Here is a 12910-nt window from a genome sequence, read left to right as displayed (position 1 = left end):
CAGAAAACGTGAGTGCCGTTTGCTTGTCATGAACCATTTTGAGAATGGAGCGCACTTCCACAGAGGCAGAAAATAGGAGCGATGGCTACATACGTGGCAGTAATGCAACTGTAACCAAGACTAGGAACACAAACGCACGAAACCACACACCAGCCTACACATGGACGACACCAAATGTTCGCAATTTTCCAGTGTACTCCACATGCATCACAGTGCAACTGTATGCACGCCAGGTGTGAAAGCAACACACTTTCATCTTAATATATACTAGCAGAAATACCTGTTCATTTGAATGCATAATACAGAAGACAAAAATAAATGAATGCATTGAACATTCATTTTCCATACCCGCTTATTCTAATCTAGGGTCACGGGGCTGGATCCAATCCCAGCAGTCAGAGCGAAAGACAGGACACCAGTTCATCACTGGGCTGCATATAGACAGATAAACACATTCATACACATACCTACAGTCAATTACAATTCACAGTTCATCAAACCTGCATGTCTTTTGGAAGTGGGAGGAAGCACCCAGAGGTAACCCACCCCAACATGCAAAATCCACATAGAAAAGACCAGGCACACAGCGACGCCACACCTTTCTTGCTGTGACGCAACAATCATAACCACTGAGGCTCCATGCTGCATGCAGTGGCAAGTATTAGGTATATTGTTAAGAGAATGAGTTACATGAAAAAGACTCTGTAAATACTGGCCGCGAGTGCCGGTGTTGCAGACCGACACCCCCCCCCCCCGAAAATTGGTCAACCGTGCCTTCACTGCGCATGCATTATTTAGGACCACAGCAGCTCGTCTGAGACTGAGTCTCTACACCCAAAGCTATCAAAGGGAATAATGTGATTATAACCATCAGATGACAAGGTAAAACATTTTAAATCATTCTAAAGTTAGTTTTAAGCAGAAACGAGGCGATAAATGCCTGGTTAGGCTTTGAAATGACAGAGGTGCAGCTGCTGCTGCACTCTGATCACTTCCTTTGTCTTTTATTATGAAATAATGCTGAATTTATGTGGAAATGATTGTTGTGCAAAAGCTTCAGATATGTGTTGCTGAGACAGATGATGACTGGAGTGCAGTATTAAGCAGAAATGAGGTGATAATTGGTGAAACGCTGGTGATGCTCAGAAGTGACACATGCGCAGTGAAGGCAGGGCGGACCCATTTTTAGGGGGGACCGTTCGGTCGGCATCACTCATTTTTTGTGGGTAAACGTAATCAAGATGAAGAAAGCATCTTCAGTCAAAATACATATAAAATCAAAGCCAGTGATATAATTTAAATATGTATTTATTGTTTTTCAGACATCATTATGTTCCTTTTCATGTTCCCTATGCAACAAAGCCCAGTTCTCTTTACACATTTGGAGGCGTGGCCACTTTGAGCGAAAGCTTATCTGTTTTGGCTCGGATGTCGTCATTGTGGTCCGTCATAGGCTCAGGCTGTAGCTCGTCTTTTCAGAATTTTAATACAAATATCTGTAATGATAGTGGATTGTTGTGTGGTTAATTCTCTGAACAGATGGCGTGTGTGCGCTTGTACAGTAGTGTTCAGAATAATAGTGCTATGTGACTAAAAAGATTAATCCAGGTTTTGACTGTATTTCTTATTGTTACATGGGAAACAAGGTACCAGTAGATTCTCACAAATCCAACAAGACCAAGCATTCATGATATGCACACTCTTAAGGCTATGAAATTGGGCTATTAGTAAAAAAAAAGTAGAAAAGGGGGTGTTCACAATAATAGTAGTGTGGCATTCAGTCGTTGAGTTCGTCAATTTTGTGGAACAAACAGGTGTGAATCAGGTGTCCCCTATGTAAGGATGAAGCCAGCACCTGTTGAACATGCTGTTCTCTTTGAAAGCCTGAGGAAAATGGGACGTCCAAGACATTGTTCAGGAGAACAGCGTAGTTTGATTAAAAAGTTGATTGGAGAGGGGAAAACTTATATGCAGGTGCAAAAAATTATAGGCTCTTCATCTACAATGATCTCCAATGCTTTAAATGGACAAAAAACCAGAGACGCATGGAAGAAAATGGAAAACAACCATCAAAATGGATAGAAGAATAACCAGAATGGCAAAGGCTCACCCATTGATCAACTCCAGGATGATCAAAGACAGTCTGGAGTTACCTGTAAGTGCTTTGACAGTTAGAAGACGCCTGTGTGAAGCTAATTTATTTGCAAGAATCCCCCGCAAAGTCCCTCTGTTAAATAAAAGACGTGCAGAAGAGGTTACAATTTGCCAAAGAACACATCAACTGGCCTAAAGAGAAATGGAGGAATATTTTGTGGACTGATGAGAGTAAAATTGTTCTTTTTGGGTCCAAGGGCCTCAGATAGTTTGTGAGACGACCCCCAAACTCTGAATTCAAGCCACAGTTCACAGTGAAGACAGTGAAGCATGGTGGTGCAAGCATCATGATATGGGCATGTTTCTCCTACTATGTTGTTGAACCTATATATCGCATACCAGGTATCATGGATCAGTTTGGATTTGTCAAAATACTTGAAGAGGTCATGTTGCTTTATGCTGAAGAGGACATGCGTTTGAAATTGGTGTTTCAACAAGACAATGACCCCAAGCACACTAGTAAACGAGCAAAATCTTGGTTCCAAACCAACAAAATTAATGCCTTGCAGATGTGATGAAATCATGAAAAACTGTGGTTATACAACTAAATACTAGTTTAGTGATTCACAGGATTGCTAAAAAAGCAGTTTGAACATAATAGTTTTGAGTTTGTAGCATCAACAGCATATGCTACTATTATTGTGTACACCCCTTTTTCTACTTATTTTACTAATAGCCCAATTTCATAGCCTTAAGAGTGTGCATATCATGAATGCTTGGTCTTGTTGGATTTGTGAGAATCTACTGAATCTACTGGTACCTTGTTTCCCATGTAACAATAAGAAATATACTCAAAACCTGGATTACTCTTTTTAGTCACATAGCACTACTATTATTCTGAACACTACTGTATTTGCTTCAAGTGAAATTTTTTTTCCATTATAATTTTGAATGCTAACGTATTAGCATTTGTAACAGCTATCAATAGATGGAGGATGGAAGGTCAAGTTAATCCATGATTACTGAGAAAATGAGGTCATAATTTTTCATGCCGACAGTAAAGCCAAACTGTCTGTTATGAGAACCATTGCTCAGCTCCCCAAAATCTGATAACATCTGTACTGAGATAATGGTGATTATTATGATGAGATAATGGTGATTATTATGATCATTATTATTATTATATGTTTTCAGTATGGTGATGTGATGATGACAGCAGGACAAAGTGAAGACAGAGGTGTGTTTTGGCTGCCAGCTGCTGGTGTTACAGCTGACTGTGTGGACATGAATCCTGCAGGTAAAAGCTGCTGGGCAAAACCCCACTTATTTATCAGTCTCAACTGAACAGTGAGATAACAGAAAGTGCTTCTTACTAATAGGAAGAAGAGCTCAGTAGTCAGTGTAAAAGATACCAGTTGAAATGTTGTGATATGAACAGTAAAAATGGATTAAACAGAGGACGCAGTTAAATTAAATCAGATTTATGAACAAATTTGAAATAACTGCACTCGACACAAAACATGCAAAGTCAATAAATACTTAATAAACGAGCACTGGAGTCCAGAGTCGCACTGAGCCCTGTCCCGGCAAGGAGGCGTGGTCACCATTTTTATTCTGGGCACTCATTGGAAAGCGCACATAGATGTTCAATTAGTCTCATCAAGAAACAGGTGGAATATGCCAGAAAGCTGCGCATGTTGGCAATGCCACAAATGGAGGAATAAGCGAGACAATATTTCCTTCCATAAGTAAGTGGTTTTGATTATTCTTGTCACTTTGTCCTTGACATTTGGTCAGTATGTCAGGACTCGTGGTGGTTTGACACAGGAAGAAGTAGGAGACACATGCAGACTCACAGACACGGTTGGTTGAGATGAATAAAAGGCTTTATCTGGGAACTGGGCATGAGATTCAGTACACGGGTAGACAGTGAAAGAGGCAGAGGTCTCAGACAGGGTACAGGCTGGGGCATGGTCCAAAAAAACGAGCTGAGGTCATACAAACGGTTTTGAGGAATAAAGCAGGCAAAAACAGGCAGATTCAGAAAACAAGCTGAGTTCAGGATTAAGGCGAGGTGGAGGTTGGAGCAAACAAAAAACACTGCAGTATTAAGCAGAAATGAGGTGATGGTCTAGTGGTTAGATAAGATAAGACTTTATTGATCTCACAGTGGAGAAATTCACATGTTACGTTAGCTCTTCAAAAACACACAAGATGAGTGGTGTTAAGGTGTTGGGCTTGAGACCTCGGTTCAAATCCCCGCCTGATTAGAAAATCACGAAGGGCCCTTGGGCAAGGTCTTTAATCCCCTATTGCTCCCGGGGTGTAGTGAGCGCCTTGTATGGCAGCACCCTGACATCGGTGTGAATGTGAGGCATAATTGTAAAGCGCTTTGAGCATCTGATGCAGATGGAAAAGAGCTATATAAATGCAGTCCATGCACCATTTAACACTATAGAGCAAACAGGACGAAAATGAGAGGCAAGAGAGTGAACAGAGTCAACAATCGGGCGCTGAGCAGAGGAACTCTGAGGTCTTAAGTAAGGGGCAGACTAATCAAGGTGTAATGAGGTGCAGGTGTGTGGAAGGCTCTGGAAGGGGGCATGACCGATGAAGACAAGGGTATATGCAAGAGGGTGCAGTGAGACAGAAAGCAAAGCAAACTGGGGCAAGATAAACTAGTGACAGAAAAGCTAAAGGTGAAAAACGGGACGTGCTCAAGACAAACAATAATTAGCGTGAGCAAAACAAGAGGGGCAAAACTAAGAAATAACGTGACTAGTCTAAAAGTGGTTAACAAGAAAACTAATGATTATAAGCAAAACTAGACGGGAACGGATTCATAAAAGTGAATACAATCAAAATGGCAAAACAAACTGTTGGTTAAACAGAGAATAAATGAACAGGAAAAAAAAAACAGTGACTTCAGAATAATGTAATGAAAGACTGAATACACAATAAATGATAACCAAAAATAAAACCCAACAACAGAACACATAATCACAATGAGGAGATCATAAATAAATGAATGACTACAGAAATAAATGATAACCAAAGAATGAACCAGTGACAATAGAATAACACACAGAAAAGACATAAACAGAACCAAACAGAGACTAAAATGACAAAGTATAGACATATGAAAAGTAAAACTGGAAAACCACAGAGGAAATTAAGCAATGAACTCAAACCTAAACCCAAGCCGGGGCCGAATCTGACACGATTAACAGGTGTATGTTGCCTGCCATACCTGTGTCGTTAGAGCACACAGACCATTAAGTCTCCACTTATGTCTAGTTGATATTTTCTCCTGCTAGACTGATGTCTAGTTAAAATACTTCTCGTTAGTAATTAAAATTGTTTGACAAGACCGACTGTTTCTTTTATTTTGCACCTTAAATAACCGAGCTGTCGCTCAGAGATTATAATGACTGTGCCGCTCAGTCACAGCCTCACACAGAGATGTGCACCCACACCACTGACTTCATGAATGAAACTCGGTCAATAAAGAATAATTGTGTAAAAATGTAATATATATAAATGTATTGTAATGGTTTTAGGAGCCGCGCTGCACTGAACACAGCAGCAGCAGGACTTCTCAGCAGCTGGAACAGATCACATCTGTGTAACTTTCAACACTAATATTTCGGAATGTGTGGGTGTAAACAGAGTAAGTTTAATATTTTGTAAAAAAAAAAGAAAAATAACTGGTGCAACACAGGAATAAGTGCCAGAAAATTTAATAAAGGTGCTGAAAGCAAAAAGTGTTCAACGGGATGTGAGAGTCACATCTTCCTCAGAGTCCTGCATAAACAGAGATGGTACAGCTTAAATACTGATAGGAAGCAGGTGCTTTCAAAAGGGGCATGACCATCCGTCAGACACAACACTCACTCAATTAGTAATCAAGTCATGATTAGAAACACACTGTCCCAAAGCACACAAAACTAAAACCAGACTAAAAAACAATTATTAAAGCAAGTAAATTTTAGATATTCATTCAAACCAAAAGGTTCCAAAGTGCCTAAAGTATAAATCCAAAATGCTTCTCTACATAAGAGTTTTTTCATAATATCACCACCTCTGGGTGGAGCTATTATTCTCTCAATCCCCCAGAATTTTAAGGATGCTGGAGAGCCATGACCGGCCTGTTTATAATGCCTTGCCATGGCATAAGTTAAATTCTGAGTACGGATTGCCGTTTATTGTTCAGCTTATTGTTTATTGTCTGTAATTTAAGTTTGTTTGGCCAATATATGCCAATCCACAAGGGCATTTTAAAATATATACTACATGAGTAGTATTACAATTGATAAATGAAGAAATAGGATATTGCTTACCAGTGCGAGGATGAGAGAAACATGAAGCATTAGTGGAATTTGAACAATGTGCACAATTACCACATCTGAAGAAACCTTTTGGTGGGCTGGAGGGCCAGGCAGTTGAGACGGGACTGATCATATCTGAATGAATAAGTCTATCACGAATATTTCGGGCACGCCTAAATATAAATTGAGGCGGTTCAGCAAAGATGTCTTTTAGTGTGGGATCACTCTTCAGAATGTGCCAATATTTATAAATGATAAATGATGTTTTTTATTCTTCCCGCAAATGGAGTATAGCAGGTAGAAAAAAACAACTTAGATGTTGAAGAAGATTTAGATTTTTTTCTTGAGTAAAGAGGCACGATCAGTATTTAGAGCTCTGTCCCATGCTTTACCATTGTTCTACTATAACCATGTTGTTCAGAGTTGCTAAATGGGCTGCTTTTGACATGAAGTCCGTGATAGAACTGCAATTTCTTCTAACTCGCAAGAACTGACCCACTGGTATGTTACAAACTAAATGAGGCGGATGATTACTATCAGCTCTCAATAAAGTATTTCTGCTAAGAGGTTTACGGTAAATAGTTGATTGCAAAGAATTATTGACATCCTCGTAAATAGTGAGATCTAAAAAATCTGTGGAATGAGAGTTATAGTTCATAGTGAAAGATAAATAATCTGTGGTGGAATTGATATAATTCAAAAATTGATGTAACTCATCATACGTGCCCCGCCAAATTAGGCATCAATATATCTGCGCTGTAATGGTATTTTTGAGTGAAAAGGGTTATTTTCAGTACTAAAGATATGTTTTTCTTCCCAAAAACCCATCACTAAACAGGCGTAAGATGGAGCAAAAGCACTCGCCATAGCAGTGCCCTGTAGTTGTAGATAATATTTGTCTGAGTATTTAAAAAATTTTTTTGATAAGACAATCTCAACCAATTTAATCAAAACATCTGAAGGTGGCAGCACATCAGTAGGACTTTCAGCAAGATAGAAAGAAATGGCTTCTAAGCCTGCGTGGTGAGGTATGCACGTATATAGACTTTGTACATCCAAAGACACAAGGATATCGTCACTTGCACAATTCCGATTATTGATAAGATTTAAAACATCAGTGATATCCTGAAGATACGAGGGTAATTTACGTGTTGTGTCTGACGGATGGTCATGCCCCTTTTGAAAGCACCTGCTTCCTATCAGTATTTAAGCTGTACCATCTCTGTTCATGCAGGACTCTGAGGAAGATGTGACTCTCACATCGAAACGTTAGTCCCGTTGAACACTTTTTGCTTTCAGCACCTTTGTTAAATTTTCTGGCACTTATTCCTGTGTTGTGTAACACTTAAGGTGCTTTCTTGACCCTTTTATAGTATTTGGAAGTGGCAATATATTTACCTCTACCGTATGTACCAGCAGGAAGAGGAGAAATGGGCCGGATCAGACAGATTATAGATTCGTAAGAGCCTAGGGGTGTATCAACATAAGACATAAACAACCCTTTGATTTAAAGTGAAGAATTATTTATATAGAATTGATTGTCAATGAACTCATGTGAACTAACAATACAATGTAAAAAAAATAAATAAACGAGAGCGCTCTTTACCCAAAATAAAATATACCCAAAATAAAATAAAATATACCCGGGTATAGTCCTTTAGTCTTTTTCAATGTCTGTTGTAGTCTGATAAGTGTTTTTTTTTTTTTTTAGAGGTTCGTTCAGTGTTCAATGTGTTTGTCACCAGTCGGGCTACAAGCTACCAGTTCATTTGACTCTTTGGGCTGGGGCTCGCCATCCAGTACTGGAATTCTTGATCCGTTCTTCCCTTGCATGTCTGCAATTCGAACTTTGATCCAAACCATAAAACCTGACCTATGGATAAGGTCAGAATAAAGTAGCTTAAAATATGTACTATAGAACTACAATACCCATAAACTACTGTGTACATTCATTTTTCAAAAATAAAACATGTTGTACAACATTTTGAATTCCTAAGGTTTACAATTACATCATTACCATATCAATATACCAAATAAAATAGTTGGAATGTGGTAATACAGTAATCATACTAGTTCCATTGTTTGGAGTGCATAGTCAGTACACATCAAAAATAACACAACACACCTTTAAAGTGCATTTGGAATACTTGTTGGCTTCTCAATCTAATCATATGTACCAAAAGATTAGGAAAGTGGCAGTGAATTGCACTTGTAGTTTTCCAGCTACTGTTCCCAGTGCTTAAGAACTATGTTAACAGCTTAGCTTAGCTGATAGACTGTTGCTTCAAAAACGAGCAGAAATATACAACCTTTTACAACAAAACATAAAACTTTACATTGTACCTTTTAGTTACATTGCTGATTTAATTAACCAACACACAGCTAATCATTTTGGCCTAATAAAATGGCATTTTTACAGTGAAAAGCTAGCGGAGATTAGCATGCTATGTTAGCACAATTCATTGTGTATGGGACTCACCGATACAGGGCACAATGTGCTAACAAGGCTACGGGGTTTCCAGAGGCTTCCGTGGGCACTCGGCACTTCAGTATCTTAAGATTTAACAAAGGCTTTGTCACAAATATGCAGCGTATGATAATTCAGGCAGTTATAGCATTGGTTTGTGCTTACCAAGCAACAATTGTATCAATAGAAGAAAACTGATTTCCACACGTTAGCTCTTACAACACACGAGCAGGGAGTTCTCTGGTCAGCATCTGATGAGAGACTGAGCAAGGCGCAGCATTGTGCAATGCCCCGTGGCTCAACCGTTGACCTTATTGGTTAATATCACACCAAACTTAACTGCTATTGGTTGCTCAGTGTGTCAATCAAAACAACATTTTAACTTAATCTTACAACTTTTTAACTTTTTTTAGCATGTTTATGTCAACATATTTATGAACTTATATTTCTTTGTTATTTTATCACTATTTATGCTCTTGTGATTTTTTCTTTTTTTTTAATCTCATTTTTAACACTGGGTTACAGTTGCACCAGTTATTTTTCTTTTTTACAAATTAGTCCCACTTGGCTGCACCAGATTTGTTTGTGTTATACAGAAGCGCAGTGAACTCTGTTTTTGCTCTATAAGTTTAATATTTTGTTTATATAATTTAATGTTAATTAATTTTACTGGCTCAATATCCAGGTCAGAATGACATTTTAACACGTATTTTGTGAATGTTTTTCTGAGTGTGTTTAGTCACGAATCCGCATTGCAAATGCATTCACATCTGGGAACTTCGTCAATATTTTGCGCGGTTAGGAGGTGTCATGTCGCTGTCCATGAAGGGACATTTGCATTTAGTAGGCAGCATTGGGAGTGCAGAGTCTAGTTCCTCTTTGTCTCACCCTCACTTCCTCAAAGGCATTCTTTTACCAGGTTTACAGAGTAGATTTAATTCTTGCCTGTTAATGTATTGTAGCTCAGTGGATAAGGAGCTGACCTGCTAATATGGGTCCAAATCCTACGTATTGCTATATCATGTCTGTGTCCTTGGACAAGACACTTAATCTTCATCGTCTCAGTCCACTCAGTTGTAAATGGTTACCTGTGTTGGACAGGTGTCTGCTCCAGGGGGGCTTGTCGACTCTCATGCCCTTGAGACACTGGAATTCAGAGATAAGCAACAGGCCCCTGGGCCGATTTAAAACTTATTGTAATGTATCCAGGTGTTCCTACCAAATGCTTAAATAGATGGATGGAAGCTTTTTCAACCTTAAATGTCGGCCCAGTCCACTTAACACATTTTTTTTGTCTGAAGCTAGCACTTGAATCAGATGTGACATCTGGCCATATCTAAAAATATCTGCATCCATACTAACTTTTATAGATTTCTTCTTTGCCATTTGAAGTGTTTTCTAGTGCAGAGCAAGTAGCATTGATCAGTGCCATCATGTGGGTCGACAGACGTTAATGTTTAAAACGTGCTTGTTTAGGGGAAATTAGGATGTACATTACCTCGATAAAGTATTCACTCTCTTGAACTTTTACACATTTGAATTTGTTTATGCCATTTTTAACACACAAAGTAATTCATGCTTCTCTGTATTAACATTTCTAAAATTAACAAATTATACCACTTCATCATGAAGCTGTATAACTGGGGATACAAAATGCAAAACATGCACTGTGCACAATTTCTCCAATCACAGCCCCACAGAAGCCTATAACTTCTTCTGCGTGTCTTGGTGGCTTTCCTCACTCTTCTCCTTCTTGCACAATCACTCAGTTTTTGAGAAATGTCTACTCCACACAGATTTACCACAGAGTGCCATACTGTTTGTATTTCTTCATAATTCATTTAAATAATTTTCAAGACATATTCAGTGACTTGGAAATGTTCATGTATCCATCCCCTGACTTGTCTGAATCAAACTGCCAATACTAAAGGATTATTAACCCCTGCGCTCGGTCCATGCGAAAAACACAGAAGTCTGATATCCCCGTACAGACCGAGCAAGCGAAGTTAATAATTTTTTATTACATGGCTATTATATGTATAAACACTCAAACTTACAGTATCGCCCAAATATGAAAGCTGCTGACGGTTTTGGGCTCGTAGTCAGACCTGTTCACTTTCTTCACCTCCACAATCTTAACAGATGGTCAAGGTCATTTTCTGGTAAACTTTCAATGTGTATTTTTGCTGTTTAAATATTTACAGAGTACGTTCATGTCCGACTTGATCATGTTTTTTGCTTCCTTGTTTGTAACGAAAATACACATTGCAGACCGATTGTCATGGTAACCGGTCCGATATGGGAAAATATCAGACCGGTAATCAGCCAATCAGAGTGTGCGTAGCGTCGCAGCCATAAAAAAAAAAAAACCAAACAAACAAACAAAAAAAAAAACAGATTATTTACAAGTATTATACCAAAGTGTTCCATTACTTATGCAACCCATCGTTTTGGCTTTTTTTTATTTTTAATTCATCTATATGAAGTTGTATAAATTTACTTTCAGTTTGAGTTTAAGGAAGATAATTTTAGAAATGTTTATTTTTTGTATTTTTTGTGTTTGAAATGGCATAAACAAATTAAAATGTGTGAAATAACAAATGCTCCAATACTTTTGGAGAGCACTGTATGTCTGTAGTTCATTTGCATGTCATAAAAAAAACCTGTGGAGTAGACAGTTCTCAAAATCTGAATGATGATTTAAAAAAGAAGAATTGCGAGGGAACTCACCAAGACACACATGACAACTCTGAAGAAATTATAGACTTCTGTGTATGTGATTGGAAAAGTTGGGACAAATGTGGCCTGTTACATCACCATTGATAGGTTCAAGGTGAAGTAAAATAGAGAGGAACAATAATAAACGAGAAGTGCTCAGATCTAGGATCGAGTCTCCGATGTGCCTCCCGACATACTGTAGCTGAACTTTCAAGTCTGCTTTTTCAGAAAATCCTTCTCTGCTCCACTCCACCATGCTGTTGTGTAACTGGTGATGCAAAATGCAAAACTTGCTGTATTCCCACATTCTCCAGCTGCAGCCAGAGAAGAATGTAACTCTTTCAGAGTTGTTGTGTTTTCAGAATTTTTCAGAAATACTGACCTGCATGCCAGGCTGCATTAATGTTCTCTTACCCACTAGTAATGCATCAGCACCACTGCGCACAGCAGGTGATGTCTTGCTTGTAAAGTAGTTTGCTCTGCTGGTCTCAGGCTGGTCACTCAGACGTCTGCTGTGTTGCTTCACAGTGACTTCACATCAGTGATGCATATCAGTACCCCCCCCCCCCCCCATTGGCACCTACAGTGAGGCAAATAATTATTTGATTCACTGTCACTTTTAATTAATTTGCATTTTATTGCATGCAATAAGTATTTGATACAACATAAAAACCCACCTTAATATTTGGTGCAGAAACCGTTGTTTGCAGTTACAGAGCTCAGATGTTTCCTGTCGTTCTTGTCCAAGTTTGCACACTGCAGCAGGGATTTTGGTCCACTCCTCCATACAGATCTTCTCCATATCTTTCAGGTTTTGAGTTTCAGCTCCCTCACAGGGCTTCTATTGAGCTCACGTCTGGAGACTGGCTAGGCCACTCCAGGACCTTCAAATGCTTCATACGGATTCACTCCTTAGTTGCCCTGGCTGTGTGTTTCACGCCATTGTCATGCTGAAAGACCCAGCCGCGACCCATCTTCAGTGCTCTTACTAAAGGAAGCAGGTTGTTTGCCTCACGATAAATGACCCCGTACATCCTCCCTTCAATAGGGCACAGTCATCATGTCCCCTTTGCAGAAAAGCACCCCCAAAAATTATGTTTCCACCTCCATGCATCACGGTTGGGACGGTGTTCTTGAGGTTGTTCTTATCCTCCAAGAGTTCATGATTAATTATAAGGATGGAACGATCTGATCCAGTATCGGTATCGGCTTCCGATACCAACGTAATTCAAATATCAGAAAATATTGAAACAATCTGCAGCATTTTCTGATGTTGGAGAGGAGCCACTGTGAAACCTCTCAA

The 12910-nt window shown here is 39.0% G+C and overlaps 1 protein-coding gene across 1 annotated transcript in view; it reads left to right on the top strand.

Annotated features, from left to right (window-relative positions):
- Nucleotides 1-12910, top strand: part of LOC117519619 (tectonic-1-like) — a 66514-nt gene that overhangs the window by 14265 nt on the left and 39339 nt on the right. The window contains exon 5 of the mRNA XM_034180882.1: nucleotides 3289-3391. Coding sequence (XP_034036773.1) covers nucleotides 3289-3391 — 103 coding nt within the window. The remainder of the gene's footprint in view (nucleotides 1-3288; nucleotides 3392-12910) is intronic.

This window comes from Thalassophryne amazonica, chromosome 11 (genome assembly GCF_902500255.1).
Source record: "Thalassophryne amazonica chromosome 11, fThaAma1.1, whole genome shotgun sequence".
In the NCBI taxonomy this organism is placed as follows: domain Eukaryota; kingdom Metazoa; phylum Chordata; class Actinopteri; order Batrachoidiformes; family Batrachoididae; genus Thalassophryne; species Thalassophryne amazonica.
This window is presented reverse-complemented; position numbering and strand designations above follow the sequence as displayed.